At 52.1% G+C, this 21439-nt stretch overlaps 5 protein-coding genes across 8 annotated transcripts; 3 read left to right on the forward strand and 2 right to left on the reverse strand.

Moving 5' to 3' along the window:
* Positions 1–3116: 3116 nt before the first annotated feature.
* PRP43 (DEAH-box ATP-dependent RNA helicase prp43) lies at positions 3117–6215 on the reverse strand. Of its 2 annotated transcripts, XM_007811765.2 has the most exons (3): positions 5854–6215; positions 3911–5780; positions 3117–3748 (listed from the first exon to the last, which is right to left on the reverse strand). In XM_007811765.2, exons 1-3 carry the CDS (start codon positions 6174–6176, stop codon positions 3632–3634), a joined length of 2310 nt encoding a protein of 769 aa, XP_007809956.2. In that variant the 5' UTR covers positions 6177–6215; the 3' UTR covers positions 3117–3631. The 2 variants fall into 2 exon arrangements, with proteins under 2 accessions (XP_007809956.2, XP_065976139.1); XM_066118619.1 differs by having other exon boundaries at positions 3911–5864.
* Positions 6216–6592: 377 nt separating this feature from the next.
* On the forward strand, positions 6593–9731 carry J3458_005144 (uncharacterized protein). The gene is made up of 4 exons (XM_066118620.1): positions 6593–6917; positions 6975–7584; positions 7649–9093; positions 9153–9731. Exons 1-4 carry the CDS (start codon positions 6780–6782, stop codon positions 9330–9332), a joined length of 2373 nt encoding a protein of 790 aa, XP_065976140.1. The 5' UTR covers positions 6593–6779; the 3' UTR covers positions 9333–9731.
* Positions 9732–10007: 276 nt separating this feature from the next.
* On the forward strand, positions 10008–12891 carry J3458_005145 (uncharacterized protein). The gene is made up of 4 exons (XM_007811763.2): positions 10008–10542; positions 10636–11261; positions 11327–11685; positions 11763–12891. The coding sequence occupies exons 1-4, from the start codon at positions 10193–10195 to the stop codon at positions 11841–11843; spliced, it is 1416 nt and encodes a 471-aa protein (XP_007809954.2). The 5' UTR covers positions 10008–10192; the 3' UTR covers positions 11844–12891.
* A 313-nt stretch (positions 12892–13204) lies between these two features.
* Positions 13205–21437, forward strand: CRM1_1 (Karyopherin transporter). Of its 3 annotated transcripts, XM_066118621.1 has the most exons (9): positions 13205–13626; positions 13729–13758; positions 13917–13989; positions 14082–14153; positions 14252–14973; positions 15031–15796; positions 15866–16336; positions 16399–17197; positions 17260–21437. In XM_066118621.1, exons 1-9 carry the CDS (start codon positions 13561–13563, stop codon positions 17495–17497), a joined length of 3237 nt encoding a protein of 1078 aa, XP_065976141.1. In that variant the 5' UTR covers positions 13205–13560; the 3' UTR covers positions 17498–21437. The 3 variants fall into 3 exon arrangements, with proteins under 3 accessions (XP_065976141.1, XP_065976143.1, XP_065976142.1); XM_066118623.1 differs by having other exon boundaries at positions 13205–13758; XM_066118622.1 differs by having other exon boundaries at positions 16399–18022.
* On the reverse strand, positions 18023–21431 carry J3458_005147 (uncharacterized protein). The gene has a single exon (XM_007811760.2). It carries the CDS (start codon positions 21256–21258, stop codon positions 19867–19869), a length of 1392 nt encoding a protein of 463 aa, XP_007809951.1. The 5' UTR covers positions 21259–21431; the 3' UTR covers positions 18023–19866.
* Positions 21438–21439: the final 2 nt, after the last annotated feature.

Raw genomic sequence — 21439 nt, forward strand, 5'->3', positions numbered from 1 at the left:
GTGATGGCCAGAGCGGGAATGGGGCCTTGCCAACGTCCAACAACCCCTAACACGCCAATGTACCTGACGTGTACTTGGGGCTTGGGTCAAGAAATCGAAGCTCAAAGAGGTGTTTTAGCCAGGGTCCTTGCCAAAACGATACAAGGTGTGGTTGACAAGACACACATCCCCTGTTAAATCTATCGTGGGTTGAAGAGGCTAGTCTGACACGCGGTGTATGCACATACATGCATGTGTTTATACTACATGGCAGTCCTGTCTCTTTGGAATTGAATAGTCGCACTTTAAACTGACGTCTTCTCATTCACAGGTAAACCAACGATACAATGGCGCCCTTCGTTCGTACGATTGGGAGGGAGAACTCTACACGCCATCACCTTTCGTGAAGGCCTTCAGACGTGTTCTGCATTGTGTTCATGTTGTCCCATCGTCTTGGCCTTTCCAAAAAGCATTGATGCTACTCCGAACAGGGATTGCATAACGACAGAAGCGGGTCTTACTAGTGATTTTATCAATCAGCTAGTCTGGCCAAGCAGCACCACACCCTCTCCATTCTTCACTGCATCTCGTCCATCATGAGAGCGGTCTGATTGTCTCGAGTGCGAACAAAGAACACGACGAGATTCATGTGATTCATGTGCTCCATAATAGCTGTGTAGCTGTGTACATGTGCACATCCAAAACAAGAGATGATATGGTAGTTGCACGGTACAACTTTAGACCCGGAATTGGAGGACTGTTAGAACCGGAGGACATGGCCACGCGAGCCTTTTGTTTGACCCGTCTTGGCAACTGGACCTCCCTTGGCTAAATATTTTCCCCTTCGGTAACCAGAAGCTTCACGTCAATGCCATGAATCAAGGCGCGGATACCACACATCTGGGCATGGCATGGACAATTGCCCGATGAGCTTGAATCGCCAGAAACATCCGCGGTGCTGTTTTTACGGCAACGCCATATGCCACACCATGGCGACAACTAGTGGTGGTTTGGGTATTGCCATTGATGCATCACTGCATGTCGTTGGGAAGTACGGCGTGGTTGCAAAATATCAATGACGCAGACCTGTCCTAACTTTTGGTCTTGGTGCGACCACGCGGCGGCTATCTGTCGTGGTTCTGTCATTGAAGAAAAAGGTGTCAAAAAGCATGTAGCCAGATGCGTTGCAGGCTTGACCGGGGGCGTGCAACATGTCAATATCCCAGTCCCATGCAGAGGTTGCCCTGTCGCCCAGCAGTCTACGAATATAATATTGCCTACCTAAAAGTAGGTACTCCGTTCTCGGGCAGCAAGGTGCTGTCTGACAGCATCAGCCACATACAGTTGAGTATCGAGGCTTGTGTTAGTGGGACGAGTCCCATAGGTTGGGTGGTGTATTAACTAACTGTGCTTTGCAGATCAAGCAGAGCCAGCTTTGAGGCGCCTGCAGTGCTCCCTCCCACCAGGCTAACTAATCCGTCTCAAGCAGGGGAGAGCCAGACGAACTGGAAACTGGAGCGGATGTTTTATGCCGCTCGTTTGGCGAAACGGCACCCTTCGAACGTACATACGGTCTTGTACGGTATTATACGCATCGCCATGGCCCTTGACGCTGATGCAATAACGGCCCTGTTGGCTCACGCCTAGCCTCGTTTGATTTGTAAAGACGACAGTTTCCCCCTCACCTTGAGAGACACGAGGTGAGCCCCGAGCTCTGAGCCTTGAGCAGCATGCATTATGCAGTGCTCAAGTTGGCGGGGGTGATGGAAAGCCTTGATGAACAAAACAAGTTGGCCTGCTTCTCATAACGGATGAAGGTCGGCCTGGTTGCGTCGAAAGCTGTTGGCCCCATTCCGAATGGGTCGTTGTTCAAAACTGAGAGATTTGTCGGTAAATGAAGGAACAAAATGCCATTGGCGCAGTAACCTCTACAGACCTTTTCCTTTCTCTTTGTCCTTGCCTCTGCTCTCTGGTTCGTTTGATCCTTTTGTCTGGGGCTTGCCACCCTCATCAACCAAATCTCGCACTGACCCGGGCCGCTGATTACAGATCAATTGATACTCCTGCGACCACGAGCGATATTAACAAGCCTACACACCATGGACTTGAGATAGCACGGTTTCTGACACATCGTCGTTGTTGTTATAATTGCCGGCCCTGGTGCCCTGCACTATCTATATAATAGTCGGCACACGTTCCGTAGACCGGATAGCATTACCCCTCTGTCCAGGCAACTAGTATTGTGTCTGCTCGTGCTTCTGTCGACATCTGGACCTTCCCGCGGAAGAATCCCCATACATGAGGCTCCACCCTCCTTCATGGCCGCCGCGACGGAAGCTCGTTCCGGCACTCGAGCCGGACCGTTAGTGTCTCATTGCACTCCGTACCTTTTTGGTGTTTGTCTCCATGTTTGGTAGCTGACCACCGGCCAAGGGGCAAAATCAAGCCCGGTGCCAGTGGCATCGACGCGGTAACTACGCGGAGTAGCAAAGGCCACTGCTTTGCCGACGTGTTAAAGCGAGCTGCTTAACTCTGTGCGGTTTCGTTTCTCTGGTTTCTGGTCTCTCTCCCGCTCTCTTTCTATCTGTATTCTGATGTCATCGGCCAATATGCAGCTCACGGGCGATCATGGTTCGCCTTATACTAGCGCTCATTGGTGGCGTTTGTTAACGTTGGGCATCTAATCTGCGACATGTGCGACCAAGTACTACCAGGCTGCATGCAACCTCGATCGCCAAATATGTCGAGGCGAGCTGCCAGAAACGGAGAAATAGAGAAACAAGGATGCACAAACAAAAGAAAAAAAAGGCCCCGCAACGACAGCACAATAGACGCCGGCCGGCACACAGGGTGGCAGCTGAAGGCTCCAAGTGCCCGGTGTTGGGTAGAGCGCACAACTTCACAATGTGACGCGGTGCAATGCGATGCTTCATTACGGGGTACAAAGTGCAGATTACAACTTGCGCCACTTCCGTATGAATACTTCGTCCCAAAGGAGCCAAAACAACCAACTTCTGCCAAGCCTGTCGACGCTGTTTTCAACGTGTGACAAGAGTTGCATGTCCAATACCTGGCGTCACATAGCAACGAGAGCTGAACGTCTCCTACATGGCATTACATACGGCTCGATCCGGCTGGTTGACTTGTGGGGAGAAGCACCCTTGCTCAACACAGTGAGCTAATAGCCACCATCATCAACGATAGGTGATTCGGACAATTCAATATGTGTGGCTTTTTGGTCTCGGGTTGTTTTTTCTTTTTTTCCTTCTCGGAAGCAAGAATGAAGTGCATGTTTTTCTGCCACGGCTCTATTTCTACCGCCTTGTTCCAGGCACATTTTCTATGCGCAGTGTCTCGCCGTCTTACCGGATGCTATCTATCTCCTCCCTAGCTTCTCAAATCGACGAGTAATCGTTCGCTAGATGAAACACCCTCTTCAAAAATCTTTTTCTCGGTCTCTGAAAAGGAATTCGGTTGCACCTTTTGCATATGCCACGGTTCCCCGGTTTACAGGGTTCCCTCAAAAGACCGGACATTCCGATGCATGTATGGTCTGGCCTGGGCAAAGATTTTGATTCTTCTGCATGGTGAAATGACGCTTGATGTGGATAAGGAAATTATCGTTGGGCTGTATCAGCCTCTTGTCGAGTCATCATCGCCCAGCTTTCATTGCCTCCTTTCTCCGCTTCTTCTCGGCCGCTCTGGCTAGCGATCTCTTGATGTCTCCCTGCTCAAAGGTATCGAGATCGTAGTAGACCGGGGCAATTTCCTGTCACAATGACGTTTGGTAAGTATGGTGACAAACGGTATTCTCGAGGGGGGCGTGGCATTTTGAAAAAAAAATCAAGGACCAGGGAGAAGACAGACAACAGGGAAAAGCCAGAGGACAGATTTTGAAAACCAACACGCGGGGGTCAAGGTTGTCACTTACGAGTAGCCATTCTGGTCTGATGCCCGTACACGTACGGATGTATTGCTTCGACGTGAGCACAAATTCGTTATAGAGGACCCAGTCAAACTCCGTGCGTAGCACGGTAGATGGATGGATCAAGACGGCCTGGTCATCCTTGACAGTGCGGTAGACTTTGCCCGAGCTCTCCTTCATGGCGACCTGCATGAAGAAGCCGGCCAGCAGCGCTCTCCGAATATTAGTGTAGTAGTTCTTGTCCTCGAATGGCGTCGAGACGAGCTCCAAGCCGTGCGTCTCCATTATGCGCTTGAGTTGGGCCCGGACGCTGTCTGCACTGCTCAGGTGGCGGAAGGAGAGGAAGTGCTCGTGACACCATTGCTTGAGGCTGTCTGGGTCAGAAGTAGCCTGGCCCCTGAAGGCGTGGTAGGCGTTGAGCAGCGTCAGGTGGTCGCCGTCCGGATGGCTAAAGTGCGACTTCATCTCGTCTGCGCGTTTCCGGTTGTTGGCGGGCCGGATAAAGACCTGAGGCACGGACAGAAGAGAGGTGATGCTGAGGATCTCGTTGGAGCAGAAGAACTCGGGGGAGGAAATCAACATGACTGCCAGCGAAGGATCCAAAGGGAACTCTGATGCCAGGCTGCCCAGCGTGGTGAGTTCGCCATCGTCGTCCAGACATGCGAGATAGTTAAGTTCCTCGAGGGCTCTCATCATTGTCTCTGGCGCAGGGGGATCCATAAGATCAAAGTGAACCAAATCTTCGACACCGAGCTTCTTCAGTTCCAGGACCGTGTTGGCCAAGTTGGATCGCAGAATTTCAGGGTACGTCTGCTGTATGAGCTCCTTCTTGAACGCCTGTTCCGTATATAATCTGAAGCACTTTCCAGGCTTGGTACGACCAGCACGACCAGCTCGCTGTTGTGCTGAGGCTTTGGAGATGGGCGACACGAGGAGAGACTCGACTCGAATACGAGGGTTGTAAATCTTTTGTTTGCTGAAACCAGGGTCTACGACGTATACAATGCCGTCAATGGTAAGCGAGGTTTCTGCAATGTTGGTAGACACGATGACCTTGCGACCGGGACGGCCGCCCTTTCTCAAAGGCGGCGGGGCCTTCTCGAAGATCTTCTGTTGCTGATGAGGCGGCAGGGTCCCGTACAATGGGTATACGACAAGAGGCCCCGCGTCCACCTCTCTTTGTAATTCGTCGGCTTCCAGGCTGATTTTGCGACAGGCATCTTCAATTTCATCTTCACCGGTTAAGAAGAGGAGAATATCGCCATCGCCTTCGGACGCATGGATTTGTAAGACGGTTCGAATCGCAGCCTCGACGTAGTCCTTCTCCGGCTCGGGCGTGTAGAAAATCTCGACGGGGTGCGTCCTACCGGGGACGGCCAGCAGGGGAGCGTCATTGAAGTATTTCTGGAACTTCTGCGCATCAAGCGTGGCAGACATGACAATAATCTTCAGGTCCGGTCGACGGCTGGCGATCTGCTTCAGCAGGGCCATGAGAATATCGGTGGCAAGAGTACGCTCGTGGGCTTCGTCGAGAATGATGCAGCTGTAGCGAGACATGTCGTGGTCGTGCATCGCTTCACGCAGAAGCATACCGTCCGTCATGTACTTGAGCATAGTTTTGGAGCTCGAGCAGTCATCAAAACGGACACTGTAACCGACTTCCTCGCCGAGGGTGACGTCCATTTCGTCGGCGACACGCTGTGCGACGGACGTGGCGGCCACTCGACGAGGCTGGGTACAAGCAATGAGCTTGCCGGTGACCTTGGGTAACTCGTCGTATACAACGTATTGGGGGATCTGAGTTGTTTTGCCAGAACCAGTCTCACCAACAAACACGAGAATTTGAGTCGATTGGTATTTTTCGAGAAATTCTTGTCTAAGGTAATGAGGTTAGAGACCATGCGTGTATGAAAGAAGGAAGTTGAATGGATTGGAGAAGGATCTCGTACCTTTGCTTGTGGACTGGCAAATCCCGGCGAGTTTCGAGAATCCTGAAGTATTGCTGAGAATGGGGGTTTCCCGTAAAAGGGTTGATGGCAGAATCTTCCGCCTTGGAAGCCTGGGCAGCAGTGGTTTGGCGACGCTTCATGCCTTCCAAGGCCGAACCTGGCGGTGCTTCATCCCCGCGATAGCCATTGCTCTCCTGGTCCATGTGGGCGAGATACGGGTTGTAGGTGCCCTCGCGATCGCCTTTCTTGGACTTTTTCCTAGAAGTCTCGTCGATATCGGCGCTTGCCCGTTTAGTAGCCTTAGGTTCGCTGAAATCGGACATTTTGACAACGATGTTGGTCTGTGGAGCGGCCGGCCAAGGCTGAGGACGTTAAAAGTGGTTTGTTTAGTCTCGAAAATTTTGGCGGGACAAGAAGTAGAATCTTATCGATAAGGACCCTGGTGCAAGCTACAGTGCATGTAAGCTTGGACATGGTGCCTTCGCACTGTAGCGGTGTGAGCCAAAGACATCTTTTCGTACCTAGTGTTGGTAAAAACCACAAGTTGCATCTTCAAAATAGCACCCCCCTGAGAAATTTAGGAGCTTGCTGCTTGAATTGTTTTGAGACAGCTTGGAAAATCATGGTAGTCTCACCAGCACTCTCTTGAGCCGTATGTGCGGCGCACACTGTGCGTAAGCGCAGGCAATCTCATGAAAAAGTGGCATGCTGTCTGTTATGTGCCCTCAACCGCCCACTTCTAACAACTGCCTGTTGATCCTGCATCTCACGAGGGCAGGTAAATAGACCTCCCTAGGGTGCTCTTCAAAATCGGGCGGTCCCAAAGGCAGAAGGTTGGAAGACTCGGCACTCGACAGGTTGGCGATTCAATTGATTGAGAGCCTCCCTTTATGTGAAGCCTGAGCTTGGTGGCCTCAATCCGCAGGATGTCATTTGGAGCAGCTGACATGACAATGTCGGACTCTTTCGGGGCTCAGGCACCGCCTTTTCACATTGGACGGCATGATTCCAAGAGAGTTGTGCCACTGACGGACTTGCAATATGGATACATGCTTAATCAAGGTGTAAGTGTGACAGATTTTGCCATCGTGGCAATCTATCTTTGCTGACAATTGGAAAAGATCAATTTTGCTACCACACCAGTCACAAATGATCACTTCAGGTCTAGGGTTTTCAAAATAGTTTCCGACCATCTGATATTGTTGGCGGACAACAACGAAGAGTCGACGAGCACGCTGACAGGGTCACGCGCCGACCCGATTATCCCACCTCTGACACCAGACGATACTGGTTTGTTTCCCTCGCCTACTGTCAACACGTATACAGCTTATATCAGCCCATGGATCGACTTGTGCTCAAACAATCCATTGATTGCTAGTATCTCGCGACAAGTGCTGAACCTCGAGATCAACTATGCCAACTTCTGCGGTGTGAGGAGTATCATCATCGCTGGACCATCTCGCGATGCCTCCCAAAATGGTGGAAACCAGGCCTTGGCACAGTACTCTCGTGCTGTGCAGGAGGCCCTTACCATTGGCAGTGCGCTGACAATTTTGGTCCACATGCCAATGTACCGAGAACCGACAACTGACCAGGAGACTGAGACTCTGTCGTCACTTCAGGAGAAAACACCTGCACCACCGGGAAGCAAGGAGATTGATCTTTTCGCGGCGTGGGCTTCTTGGCACCATGTTCGATCAATCTGCAATTATAACCTCCGATTATTTGTGGGTATGTTAAACAGCCATCTTGTGAGCCAATGCGAATAGCACCATGGCTAATGGTGCCAATCTAGCTCTCCAAGTTCCCAGAATGATGCCCGAGAAAGACTTGCAAACAAGATGGTTTGCGGAGCCCCTGCACTATTTGACCATCGGTCCAGAAGTCTTCCAAAAGAACAAAAGTGGCTTTCCGTCTCTGTCAAGGCACCACCAGGAAATGATCTTTAGCTACATGAAACTAAAGGCCGCACCCTGGATTCTGCTGTGCGACGTTGGCCATGACGCATCAAAGTTCAAGGCGGATGATCCATCAATCCTTTCGGTAGCCAACAGGCCAGAAATGACAGACGACGACTTCCCCAGCCTAGCACACGCTGCTGGCATGTCGACCAACCAAAACAGCCGCCCAGGTGTCGACGCACACATGGCATACTTGCAATGGCTGGAGTCTCAACAACCTTCTTTGACGGCTCTGGAGTCACCAACTTTGACAAGTTTTCAGGATTGGTTGCAATCTCCACTTCAACCGTTATCAGATAACTTGGAATCAGCTACGTACGAAGTATTCGAAGGAGACCCGGTAAAGTACGACCAGTATGAAGCAGCTGTCATTGAAGCACTGTCCGAATGGAAAGAACTCGACCTGCCTACCTCTAAGGAAGGTGTCGTTGTCATCGCAGTAGCCGGGTCTGGAAGAGGACCCTTGGTTACGCGCGCCTTGAAGGCGGCAGAGTACACCGGCGTGAAAGTGGAAATTTGGGCCGTAGAAAAGAATCCAAACGCCTATGTTTACCTCTTGCGTCAGAACCACATGCTCTGGGGCGGAAAAGTCAACGTCGTCAAGACTGATATGCGGGCTTGGAAGGGCCCCATTGTGTCCCAATCTTCAGGCGGCCCTGTTTACGGCAAAGTTGATATTTTGATTTCCGAACTCCTTGGATCATTTGGCGATAATGAACTTTCGCCCGAGTGCCTGGATGGCATCCAGCACGTTCTTGCTAAACCTCACGGCATCTCCATTCCTCATTCTTACACGGCGCACATGAGTCCCATTTCTACGCCCAAAGTATACGGGGACATCTTGGCACGGTCCGCTACTGAAGCCACAGCCTTCAACACCCCTTGGGTCGTTAGGCTCTACGCCCTCGACTTCGTCTGCCAAAGGGTCCCTGGACATGCGCGATTCCAACAAGCATGGGAATTCTCTCACCCTATTCCGGAGTCGACGCTGACTAACATTGATGCCCGGCGCTCCGGTGGCATTATGGGTGGCGGCGGCGGTAGCATGGCCGGGGCAGCGGGTGCAAATGACCACAACTCTCGATACTGCCATGTTACATTTGTGTGTCGCTCACAGGGCGTCACACACGGCCTGGCAGGATACTTTGAATCTACACTGTACGAGTCCAAGCTCGAGAGTCAGAAGGGGGAAAAGGTAGAAATCAGCACGCACCCCGAGAGGATTGACCAGAAGAGCAAGGATATGATTTCCTGGTTCCCCATCTTCTTCCCCCTCAAAGTGAGCTCATCCCATCCCTGACTAGTACATGCAGCAGAAACAGACTAATGGTGATATAGGAACCAATATCGTTCCCAGCCGACACAGAACTGGAAGTAAGCATGTGGCGACAAACAGACGACACAAAAGTGTGGTACGAGTGGCTCGTAGAAGCGTGGACGTGGGTGGGTGAATCGTCACGCATCAAGGTGGGATCTTCAGGACTTTGTAGTAGCCGCAAGGTTGCCTGCCTGATGTAGACATCCCAGGGAACCTATTTTGGATTCCACAGAAAGATTGGGTCAGTTGGGATGAAATGGAAGAGGAGAAGGGGGGGGAAGGGGGCGATTGGTAGCGCTGCGGTCGAGTTTGGGTTCAAAGAGCAGTGAAATAGAGTCACTTCTCACCTTGTTTGCCTTGAGGGCTATTTGAAGGTCCACAGTCGGCCGGGGTTCAGAGTAACGGTGATGATGATTTACAATGTGAGGCGAGCCGATTTTAAGCGGAAAGTACTGTAAAAGGTTACTAATCAGCCAAGAACTAGGCCGGCGAGTGTAAAATGACTTGGCTGTTGTTTCCGACACAGGAATTCTCGGGCGCTACGGTACCTGCACCGAGGAACATCGAAAGGTCAACTGGTGCTTGAGAAGAAACAGGTTACTCGGTCTGTATGCATCAATACACTTGGTAGTGATGCGCTCTGGAATAGCGAAGCTGGTAACCTAGTACCTAGTATGTACATACCTGACGCCGGAAAACGCCGGGTGCCCATCTGCGCTCATCCGCGCCCATTCACATGGCTCAGCTGCCGCATCAGGCGGAAGACGGCGGTGGCCAGCGCTCTGGTTGGCCCGGTACCGGCACCGTAGCCGACAGCGACACTGCGCGGCTTTCGACAACCTGGTTTCTCTTCTTCCTGGTTCCGTTGACGGAGACTGCACAAGAGCCAGACACCCTCCTGCGGCTTTTTAGAGCCGTGATTAGAGCAGACAGCTGCCTTTGAGTTGGAATATCTGGGATTTCTGGGATATCGGGTGCAATTGAGCATTGCATCCCGACGTGGTTCAAGCGCCCGTGCCTCGTTCCGAAAGGCTCGCACACGGCCTGGCCACTCGGCGCCATGCGTCTCTCGAGAGCCCCGGCTTCCGCCCGACCGCTGGAGGGGACGTTGACATTAGCGCTGTCGGCTCTGCCCCGCCAAAGCCTGCATTACCCCTCCATTTCTTCAACAAGCTCCAGCAGCACCAGCTTTGGTCCGAGGACATATTCTACTTCTTTACATCGACATCCCCGACCATTATTCCAAGTTTCAGCCAGACGAGGCGCTCAATCCAAATACCAACCTTCGCCCAGTACTTGCCGCCGCCAACAAGTCGCCAAAATGTGTTCTCAAGCTGCTCATCCTGCTTTGATGATTCCCGGACCCATCGAGTTCGACGATGCCGTGCTCCAGTCCATGGCTCACTACAGGTACGTCCTTCCAAATTAAATACTTGACGTGACCCCTGGGCGAGAAGAATAGCTGTGGGGAGTTGCTGACTGTTTGCCATTACAATTCGACAGCGAGTCCCATGTTGGCCCCGGCTTTGTCTCGACCTTTGGTGATACTCTCTCCATGCTGAGGAAGCTCTTCCAGACCACCAATCCAGCTTCACAGCCTTTCGTTATCAATGGCTCTGGCACTCTGGGCTGGGACATGGTCGCTGTCAACTTGGTCGAGCCTGGTGAAAATGCTCTTGTCCTGAGCACCGGCTACTTCGGAGACGGATTCGCCGACTGCCTCACTGCTTATGGCGCCAATGTCACCAAGATCACCGGGCCTGTGGGCGGCCGACCTCAGCCTGATGAGATTGAGAAGGCCCTCAAGGAAAAGAAGTACAAGATCATTACTGCCACCCATGTTGATACCTCGACTGGTGTCCTGTTCGACCTCAAGAGCCTTAGCGATGTTGTCAAGCGCGTCTCTCCCGAGACTCTTATCATTGCCGACGGTGTCTGCAGTGTTGCTTGCGAGGAAATTGCATTTGATGACTGGGGTTTGGATGCTGTTGTTACCGCCGGTCAGAAGGCTATTGGTTGCCCTACTGGATTGCACATCTCCATGTTCAGCGGCCGTGCCATTGATGTCGTCCACAACCGCAAGACAGAGCCCGCCACTTATTTTGCTTCTATGAAGCGATGGATTCCTAGTAAGAAGGCGCCGTGAAATACTTGATACCTGACCGCTGGTAATAGCTGACCTCGGGTGTGACAGTTATGCAAAACTATGAGGCAAAGAAGCCTTCGTACTTTTCCACTCCTTCACCGCAGCTCATACACGCTCTGAACACTGCTGTCAGCCAGAGTCTGGCCCGCCCCTTGTCAGAGCGCTTCCAGAGACACATCGAGGTCTCCGACAAGGTCAAGAAGGCTGTCGCTGACCTTGGCCTGAAGGTTGTCGCAGCCAAGCCCGAGGATCAGGCTCATGCCATGACTGCCATTTATCTGCCAGATGGTGTCAGCATTCCCGATATCCTGCCCAAGCTGCTGAACAAAGGTATCATCTTCGCCGGTGGGCTGCATAAGGAGATTGGCACCAAGTATATTCGATTTGGACACATGGGACCCTCGGCTGTAAGCCACCCTTTCCCCTGGCTAGACTTTTTTTTCTATTCTAGGAAAACAATGTGCTAACGTGCGCTCCTTTACAGATGGACCCCAAGCGAAACGATGTTGACAATGCCCTCAAGGCTCTGAAGGAGTCTTTGGCCGAGTCTGGCTACAAGGCATGATAAGGGATATTGGAGTCACTGTACGCTAAGAAAGAACCTGTTTTGAATCAAACTAGAATGAGGCTCTCAAGGTAGAGCACATTTTCTTGTAGAAGAGAGTATATGAGCGAATATATCCAAACTCTAATCTTCATCGTCGAAAGGAAGACCTGGACAGAGACGTGGCACACGGAAACAGTCAAAGCCAGCAGTCCGATTATTATGAGAAAGCTACAAATTTGCGGCCGGCGGTATTTTTTGGATTTGGCCTGTGATCGAATTGAGGACGTGTACTGGAATGTTGCGGACGACAACCTGTGTGTGAGTATCTATGACTGTTGATTTTGGGAAGTTTGAGTCATTATCACCGCGGCTTTGTTGGGAGTGATTGATGAGACGTGGTGAATTTGTGCTTCGGATTTGGTCAGCCGGAGCGAATGAACATGGTTATCAGATCAGGTGGTGATGTGACGGCCTGGGCACGAAGTACTGTAGGACGCAAGTACCGAGTACACGAACCTGCAGCGTCATAGCGAAGCACTTCACCGACCGTTGCAGCTTTGGAATGCAGCACGACGTGGCGGCAGGCTCAGGCAGGAAAGGTATCTGCTACAACACCCCAAACAGCTGCCGGCGGACCAGCCACAACTTGCCCGCCCCTCCCGGAGTTGGTCAGCGCCACATTGTGAGCTTTTGGTGGACACGGCTCAATCCACATAAAGTAGGTAGCCGAGGCGGGCAAGAGGGGCAATCGGATAAAGAAGGGGAGGAGGGATCGAGATGCTGACAAAAGCTACACCAGCGTCAGCAGGTTGATGGACCGATAGGCAAGTAGTGGTTCGCCACGAGGAACGATGAATTGGCATTTACAAATTAGTCTCGGGCTAGGCCTAACACCTTTGGTCCGGTGGTAGTGTCCGAGGCAGATGTCTGGTCTTGAGAACTCGGCATCTAAAAGCTCCCCGCCTTGACCCCACCTGACGGAGCAAATGGAACATTCACGGTATTTTCTGACGTTGCGTGTCAATGTGTAAGGCGGCTGAGTGGCAGGCTAGGCTGCACATCTGGCACACCAGACACCAGTGCACCTACTTGGTAAAGTACCTATTAACTTGGTAGGTGCCTAGTTCGGCGCTTGAGTATTGACCGTTGACGGCCAAGCACGTTGGCAAACATGGCACCTGGGACTTGACCAGTTGACAGTTGACCTCTAGCCACCAGTCCAGGTGCTGTTTAGGCAAACGAGCGCTGTGGCTTATCCTAACACGCCAAACAGCAACGCAAACCACCAGACCCCACCTCTAGCCACTGGAGCACCTGGACTCTAGGCATTCAAGCGCTGTCATTGAGCAATTGGGCCTGTGGAGGCACGCTGCTCAAGTGTTTTGGGCTCAGCTGCTTAAGTGCACCATGTCCACTCATGTCCATGTCCGTGTCAATGTCATTTTTCTTTCGCCTCTCCGCCGTCTGCCCAGCCGCCACCAACCACATCACACGCAGAGCAAGCTTCTTCCACTCCCACCCCCATCACACACGACCTTCTTTTCTATATTCGCGATCCTCCTCCCGAATATTCCCCTGCCAGAGCATCACACAGCTTTAACGCGCCGCACTTCTTTTTTTTTTTATTTTTCATCTTGCGCGCTGCCTACGTTTCGAATCCGTCCAACAACTTCTGCAGGCTTCCCCCGCCCTTGGTTTCGTTTCCCCTCGTTGCTAGCCTCGTCTTGCTCAGGCCATGGCTGTCACAATCGAAGAGCTCGACACCACGGTCCGCGCCTTTTACGAAGGTCGCGGGGACCAGGTTTGTGCACAACACCCCTTTCCGGCTTCACTTTTTACACAAAAGAGCGTCATTTCAAATCTTTTGAATGTGATGACGCTGACTGCTTGTTCCACACCGTAGCAAAAAGCCGCCCAAGCCGCGTTGAACCAGGTAAATATTACCCACAACTGTGCTAGAATAGCAACCGACAATAGACTTCCGGGACGAACCGATAGTACATCAAAATGCGCTTTCGTCTTAAGGAGCTTGTTTTCGCTCAAAAAGAAGAAGAAGGAAAAGAAAACACGCATTGCTAACTATGCTACTAGTTCAAAGAAGATCCCGATGCTTGGCTTATGGTAGACAAGATCCTTTCGACCGCGCAATACCCCCAGACAAAATGTATGCTGGAACAACATCACTTGATGGCTATTATGGCGAATTTCCCTGGCTTACTGTCGACGTTCAACGGGACGCTAACTTTTCCCCTCAAGACTTGGGCTTACAGGTTCTTGACAATGTTATTATGACGAGGTGGAAGGTGTTGCCTCGCGACCAGTGCCAAGGTCTGTCGCTTTTTCATCATTCGCCGTTTTATTTTTCTTTCCTTTTTTTGCAGTTCAGTATTATGATGGTTCGTTTCCCAGCTGACCTTGTTATTTAGGCATCCGAAATTTCATTGTCCAATTCATCATCCAGTGCTCTAGCTCCGAAGATGCCCTGAAGCAAAACAAAACCCTGCTCAACAAGCTGAATCTCGTTCTCATTTCTGTGCTCAAGCAGGAGTGGCCTCACAACTGGCCCACTTTCATAAACGAAATCATTTCGTCTTGCCACGCGAACCTGTCCATTTGCGAGAACAACATGATCATCCTGCGACTACTCTCAGAAGAAGTGTTTGATTACTCGGCAGAGCAGATGACTTCCACAAAGACGAGAAATCTCAAGCAGACCATGTGCGCCGAGTTTTCACAGATTTTCCAGCTTTGCCAAGAAGTCCTTACAACTGCAGACCAGCCCAGCTTGGTTCACGCCACCCTCGAGACGTTGCTGCGATTTTGCAACTGGATTCCTCTGGGCTACATTTTCGAGACAAACCTCATCGAAACCCTGCGAACGCGATTCCTGTCCGTACCCGAGTTCCGAAACGTCACTCTTCAGTGCCTGACGGAAATTGGTGGTCTGCAAACCGGCGGCGCTGGTCAATCGAACTCGTATGACGAGCAACTGGTCAAGATGTTCACAGAGGTCTTGACGACAATTGCGGATATCATCCCCGTCTCTCTGGATTTGAAGGCGACTTACCCCACGAGCAACTCAAGGGACCAAGAGTTTGTTCAGAATTTGGCATTGTTTCTCTGCAACTTTTTCGGAACCCACCTGAACGTAAGTTACAAATATAGTGGAACAAGATTTCATGTACGGCGTCCTAACCATTTGCAGCTGATCGAAAACCTCCCGAACCGAGACTACCTTATGCACGGACACTACTACTTGATCCGGATATCGCAGATTGACGACCGCGAGATTTTCAAAATTTGCTTGGATTACTGGCTGAAGCTGGTCCAGGAATTGTACGAGGAGATGCAGCAGCTTCCAATCACGGATCTCAACCCGCTCATGGCTGTGGGAGGCATGTCTGGCAGTGGTGCCCCGAACCCTACGCTCTTGATGAACTATCCACTTCGAAAACACAAATATAACGAGGTCCTGTCAAATCTGCGAGTTGTCATGATTGAGAGAATGGTCAGGCCTGAGGAAGTTCTCATCGTTGAAAACGACGAAGGGGAGATTGTCCGAGAATTTGTCAAGGAAAGCGACACAGTCCAGCTGTATAAGACTATCAGAGAATGTCTGGTGTACCTGACGCACTTGGACGTGGTGGACACGGAGAATATCATGACTGAAAAGCTGGCTCGTCAGGTTGACGGTTCTGAGTGGTCATGGCACAACTGCAATGTCCTGTGTTGGGCCATCGGATCCATCTCCCTGGCCATGAACGAGGAAACCGAGAAACGGTTCTTAGTCACCGTCATCAAGGATCTTTTGGGACTTACAGAGATGAAGCGCGGCAAAGACAACAAGGCGGTTGTCGCCAGCAACATTATGTATATCGTGGGCCAGTACCCTCGATTTTTGAAAGCCCATTGGAAGTTCCTTAAGACGGTTGTCAACAAGCTGTTTGAGTTTATGCACGAGTCTCACGAAGGTAAGCCCCTCCGGACCCGCGATGACAGCCATCTGAACAACACTAGCATGCTAACTTTTATTCTTCCAGGTGTGCAAGACATGGCCTGCGATACCTTCATCAAGATCGCCAGACAGTGCCGAAGACACTTTGTGGCCCTCCAGCCTAGTGAGCAGGAGCCATTCATTGAGGAGATTGTCAGGAACATGGGTAAGATTACGTGTGATCTGACGCCGCAGCAAGTCCACACTTTCTACGAAGCATGTGGTTACATGGTTGCCGCCCAGGGCAACAAGCACCAGCAGGAGCGGCTCTTGGCAGATTTGATGAATATTCCCAACGCTGCGTGGGATGAGATTATCAAGCAGGCCACCGTTAACCCCTCAATCTTGCAAGATGCAGAGACCATCAAAGTCATTGGCAATATCATGAAGACCAATGTTTCTGCCTGTAGCTCCATTGGGCCGTACTTTTACCCCCAGATTGGACGAATTTACCACGATATGCTGGAGATGTATCGCGCCACTAGCGGTCTCATCTCAGAGGCTGTTGCTCGAGATGGCAAGTCAAACACGCATGCATGGATAATTAATAATTTGCAATATGACTAACATTCGAGATAGGTGAGCTGGCGACGAAAATGCCCAGAGTCCGCGGCCTGAGAACCATCAAGAAGGAAATCCTCAAGCTTGTTGAGATTTACGTCGAAAAGGCCGAAGACCTGCAGGCTGTTCGTGCTCAAATGGTTCCTCCTTTACTCGACTGCGTGCTTGTTGATTACAACCGAAATGTTGCAGGTGCTCGTGACGCCGAAGTGTTGAAGGCCATGTCTACCATCATCACCAAGCTCTCTGCTCTGATGGAGGACCAGGTTCCAACTATCATGGAAAATGTCTTCGAATGCACTTTGGAAATGATCAACAAGGATTTCTCCGAGTTCCCTGAGCACCGAGTCGAGTTCTTTAATCTCCTCCGAGCCATCAATTTGCATTGCTTCCCGGCCTTGTTGAAGCTGGATAACAACCAGTTCAAATTTGTTATTGACTCTTGCTCCTGGGCATTCAAGCACGACAATCGAGATGTTGAGGCTGCCGGTCTGAACATGTGTCTTGAACTGATCAACAACATTGCTGAAAAGACTGACGTTGCCACCGCTAATGCCTTCTTCCAGCGCTTCTTCATGACCATCTTGCAGGATGTTTTGTTTGTCGTGACTGACAATGACCACAAGGCTGGATTTAAGACTCAGTCCATGCTGCTGATGAAGCTCTTCTACTATATCCATCCCGCCGATGGCACGCAGCCAAAGATTCAAGGACCAATCTACACCCCCGATCAAGCGCAAGCCGGAGCTAACAACAAAGAGTATCTCGGCAACTCAGTAGCAACTTTACTGCGAAATGCCTTCCCAAACCTGCAAGCGTATGTACCGATTGATGCACGGAATGCCTTTGGGGGCGGTCAAATTGCTAACATGCCGATAGTGCCCAGGTGACAAGCTTCGTGGAGGGACTCTTCTCATTCAACACGACGTACGATAAGTTCCGTCTGAATCTTCGAGATTTCCTTATTTCTCTCAAGGAGTTCGCCGGCGACAACGCAGAGCTCTTCGTGGTTGAGAAGGAGCAACGCGAGGCCGACGCCAAAGCCGCAGACATGGAGAGGCGACAAAAGGTTGGCGGTCTGCTGAAGCCCTCGGAGCTCGAGGATGAAGAGCTCTGACTTAATGAAGAGTTGAGAAGTGAGTTTGCGCCAACTAAGGAGGGAAAGTCGGCCATCCCAGGCAACAGCGAGAAGCAGGATGGGAACGGGGATGGTTGGGAGTTTTACGGCTTGTAAGTCCTTGCCTGGCATGATGGCTAGAGCGATTGGTTGCTCCTCTGCTGTGGCTGGGCTGCTTGCGGGAACGTTTCTTTTTTACCGTAGTGATACCAAAATTTAGATGTGTCACAGGGCGACATGGGGCAGCTTGTCTAGGTCCCGTTTCTATTAACGACGCAGCAGAAATGATGATGAAGTTTGATGTTCAAAGATTAATCTCAACTGCCTCCTCTCTAGCCCTAGGAGACACACGCGAAAAAGACTGGAGTTGGGTTGGGGAAGGGGGCTTATCCTCAGACGAGAAAGTTGTTTTGACAAAGGACAGGCCAAGATGTGAAAGTGAGGCGAGGATAGGTGGTAGCCATACAAAATATCGAAGGACGAGTTGAATGCCGAGGTGACAAGTTGCGGGGATTGGTAAAGGCGTGATAGATGATGATTACTGTCTAGAAAAAAATACTAGGTAGTTGGTTTCTTAAGAGACGTAGGTGAAACCTGTTATAGCACGGGAGTAGATGTGACATGCGCGATTCCGCAACTTGTGTCCATTATATACGTTCAGTGTGTAAGACTATATAATTGATGGACTCGTAGCACCGGTCAGGTCTTAAAATTCGTAATAATGCCAAAGAAGGAGAGAAAAAAACCATCTCGGGTTGTTCCTTGTCCATGGTTATATGTATCCATCCCGTCTCGTCATCTGCTCTGCCCGTACACCGTCCGTTTCCGACGTGCAAACCGGATGATGAGAGCCAGCCCTGAGTCAACATTGCGAACCCCCCCCTCTTTTCCCTGTCCCTCAGATAACCCCCAAGATCCTTGAACTTTGTTTGCTTGTCTGCGCGTGTTTGCGTGCGTGCCAGCTTCCCAGCCGCCTAGCACAGCCCCAAGCTGTGGCAGTGCTCGCACATGTCGTGGTACAAGGCCTCGGCGGGCTCGCGCTTGTGGTGGCAGCAGTGTTCCCTGCACAGGTGGGCCGACAGACCCTCGCCCCCGTGGCCGTGGCCGCCGCCTCTGTGGGGCATCTTTTTCGGCTTGTGCCCGCCGCCTCCTCGGTGCGCGGCGATGCTGCGCGTTGCCCCTTTCAGAAGGGCCCCGCCGAAGCCGGAGTCCTCCCGTGGTTCGTCGGGGATGGGGGACGCGAGGGCCGTGCCGATGGCGAGGGTTATGAGGACCATGGGGAACTTCATTTTTATTTTTGCTTTTGGGCTTGAAATGTTGGGTGTTTGCTCAAGGTTTCTTTGGTGCCGGGGGAATGATGAGATGGATGTTTTGAAGGTTGCCTGTGCAGGGGAGACGGCATAGTCGCGTGTATTTGGCCGTTTTTATATAGTAATCGGAAGGCGTAGGATAGATGCGTAATGGGCGGCTGGATTTTGGGAGCTTACGATGGTAATGTTGGCAATGGTGACTGGTCTGTGTTGTCATTGTCTCAGTGGGGGCTATTGGTTGGGAGAGTTGAAGTTGATTATTGTTTCTTTGAGTTTTGGGGGCCCGGGTCTGATCTATGCTTTTGCGAGGACGTAGTTGGGCTTTAGATGGGAAAGTCGCTTCGAGACCATGTGCTTGGGGTTGTTCATGCTTGTTGGTTCTAGAGCGAGGTCATGTGTCGCTGGGAGGAGATGGCCCGGGCCAGGTAGCGATGCGGGAAACAATACGTGTGACGGGGGGTAAGAGCGTATTGTGCTGGCCGATCTTGGTGCGGAGAAGCAACTCGACAGCAACTTTTATTTTCGTCATGCTGCGTGGCGGTTTCCTATCGTTTGCTGGTGAGGGCATTGTGCAAGTTTTTGCCCGCGTGGTATCGTGACAGGGTGTAAAATCGTGGTACTGTCATCCACACATGTGGGCGCACCACTTGCTTGGGGATAATTTGGGCGTTTCTTTTCCAGTGCTGTGTACGGCCCTGAGAAGGCGTCCTTCATGTCCGTTTCGGGATATTGTTACCAACTCGGTGCAGGATGGGGGAAACAGGTTGCAGATGGCGTGCTGTCAATGTCTTCTGTGTGATCCGTGCAATAATACGAGTTCGTCCCTGAAGAGCTGCTGCCTAATCGACGTGGTTGTCCCGTGCGGGTTGTTGTCTCGGTTTAAGACGCGGAAATAAACCCCCTTACCACAGTACCTTTTGTAAGTGGTGATTCGACAGCACACGTATCCGCCGGGAAACGGCCAGAGAATATCGAGTTGCGGACGAACGGACCTGTCTCAGACGCAGTATCTAGTCATCTTTTGAGCCTTGGCCGTTCCGCATCTTGAACCTGCTCCATTCATGCGTCCGTCTGGCCCGCCTGCTCATCCGCGGCTCCCTCCACCATGCTCAACGGCCAGGCCATGATGTGGTGCCAGTAAGCACCCAGATGCTGCGCGATAGCCCTCACGACAAACGCGCCCGCGTCGCCAAAGATCCAGAAATGCCTGCAGCGATGCAGCAACACCCCGTAGTAGGCCAGCACGACCACCGCCTCGGGCTGCAACCGCCTTAGCACATCAACGTAGTCGGTACTCACCGTGACTGAAAACGCCGACGCAGCGTGTGGTCCTGCCGCCGGTGTCGGCAAATCCCTGTACATGTCAAAGGCGTATTGTAGCTGATCGACGGCTTCTCGACACGCCGTAACGGTGGCGGGGCCGAGGTCAGAGGAATCCAGGAGGTCGTGGAGGGGGCGGCATTCGTGCCCTCCTTCGGGTTCGCCTCTTGCACTTCCTGGCTCGGCATCCACGCGTGCCTTGTGGGTGAGTGTGAGGAGGGGTTCTAGTTCCGAGGTCAGGAGGTGCTGCCAAGTAGGTCGTATCACGGCGCGGACGCCATGATGGATGCGAAAGCAGTCCACGAAGCGGTTTACAAAGACGTGGAACTGCGAGTGGTGAAGGGTCCGGACGGAGGACAGGGTGTCTGCGAGGTCGTGGAGGGATAGGATGGCTGCGAAGAGGAACCGTGGGATGGAGGATGCCATGTCGTCGGGCGGCAGGGTGGACGAGAGCCTGGTGAAGCGCGTGATGGCGCGGGTTTGAAGCTCGGTGGCCACGTGGAGGAGATGTGCCGAGTCCGGTGGCGAGGTTGTTGTAGCTTTGTGGAGGGCAGAGAGGGCGAGCACCTCGTCTATGAGATACGGGTGAGAGGAGGCGAAGCGGATGGCCATCTCGATGATGTCGCCGTCCCGCCTGGGGGTCATGAAGAAGCTGTCCCCGGTGACGGTCATGTGGTACAGAAGGGAGAGATGGTCTGCTGTGAAGAGAGGGGGATCCGACCAAGACGGCTCGCAGGACCGCGGAAACGATTCGCCAAACGAGGGCAGAGGCGAAGGCTCGGACGTAGTTGGATGGGACTGCGTTCGTGATAGTTGCGGGAGGGCCGTGTCACTGGGCGTACGTGGTGTCCGGGCATCGCTTGAATTCCACGCCGTAGTCGACGGACTCCGGCCATCTGTACGAGTCGGCGAATGCGGTGGCGATGACCCCTTCTTCCGCAAGGGCCGGTCCTTGGCCGGGGGGAACACACATGTGCGTTCTGCGATGGCGCAGTTTGCACAGGCGGGCCGGCGCTCGTCGCAGCGTATATGGCGCCGCTTGCATTCGACACAGCCGTTTCGGGATTTTCTGTGCGATCTGCGATGTCCCTTGGGCTGCTGCTGCGGGCTTGTGCCGCCGGGTTGAGGCATGGCGATTCCGTGATTTCGTGAGTGAGTGAAGAGCGAGCGAGTGGGCGAAGCGAAGGGATTTGGAGGTGCCCGTGGCGCAATTGAGCTTTCGTAGCTTTTCGTGGCTATGCTGGGCGGCCTGGCAATGGGGAGATGACGTGGACGGCGTGTTTGACAGGGAGGTTGATGCCGTTATGGACCA

This window comes from Metarhizium acridum, assembly GCF_019434415.1.
Source record: "Metarhizium acridum strain ARSEF 324 chromosome Unknown scaffold_31, whole genome shotgun sequence".
Taxonomy (NCBI): Eukaryota; Fungi; Ascomycota; class Sordariomycetes; order Hypocreales; family Clavicipitaceae; genus Metarhizium; species Metarhizium acridum.

What these genes read in the sequence shown, in the direction of transcription:
- J3458_005145 (XM_007811763.2), top strand. Translation starts at nt 10,193, where the DNA reads ATGCGTCTCTCGAGAGCCCCGGCTTCCGCCCGACCGCTGGAGGGGACG. An exon ending in TATGAAGCGATGGATTCCTA is followed by an intron (nt 11,262 to 11,326) that starts GTAAGAAGGCGC and finishes CGGGTGTGACAG; the next exon opens with TTATGCAAAACTATGAGGCA. An exon ending in GACACATGGGACCCTCGGCT is followed by an intron (nt 11,686 to 11,762) that starts GTAAGCCACCCT and finishes GCTCCTTTACAG; the next exon opens with ATGGACCCCAAGCGAAACGA.
- J3458_005147 (XM_007811760.2), bottom strand. Translation starts at nt 21,258, where the DNA reads ATGCCTCAACCCGGCGGCACAAGCCCGCAGCAGCAGCCCAAGGGACAT.
- CRM1_1 (XM_066118621.1), top strand. Translation starts at nt 13,561, where the DNA reads ATGGCTGTCACAATCGAAGAGCTCGACACCACGGTCCGCGCCTTTTAC. An exon ending in GCAATACCCCCAGACAAAAT is followed by an intron (nt 13,990 to 14,081) that starts GTATGCTGGAAC and finishes TTTCCCCTCAAG; the next exon opens with ACTTGGGCTTACAGGTTCTT. An exon ending in AGAGGCTGTTGCTCGAGATG is followed by an intron (nt 16,337 to 16,398) that starts GCAAGTCAAACA and finishes CATTCGAGATAG; the next exon opens with GTGAGCTGGCGACGAAAATG.
- J3458_005144 (XM_066118620.1), top strand. Translation starts at nt 6,780, where the DNA reads ATGTCATTTGGAGCAGCTGACATGACAATGTCGGACTCTTTCGGGGCT. An exon ending in GATACATGCTTAATCAAGGT is followed by an intron (nt 6,918 to 6,974) that starts GTAAGTGTGACA and finishes CAATTGGAAAAG; the next exon opens with ATCAATTTTGCTACCACACC. An exon ending in CCATCTTCTTCCCCCTCAAA is followed by an intron (nt 9,094 to 9,152) that starts GTGAGCTCATCC and finishes ATGGTGATATAG; the next exon opens with GAACCAATATCGTTCCCAGC.
- PRP43 (XM_007811765.2), bottom strand. Translation starts at nt 6,176, where the DNA reads ATGTCCGATTTCAGCGAACCTAAGGCTACTAAACGGGCAAGCGCCGAT. An exon ending in TTGCCAGTCCACAAGCAAAG is followed by an intron (nt 5,781 to 5,853) that starts GTACGAGATCCT and finishes TCATTACCTTAG; the next exon opens with ACAAGAATTTCTCGAAAAAT. An exon ending in TCAGACCAGAATGGCTACTC is followed by an intron (nt 3,749 to 3,910) that starts GTAAGTGACAAC and finishes TCATTGTGACAG; the next exon opens with GAAATTGCCCCGGTCTACTA.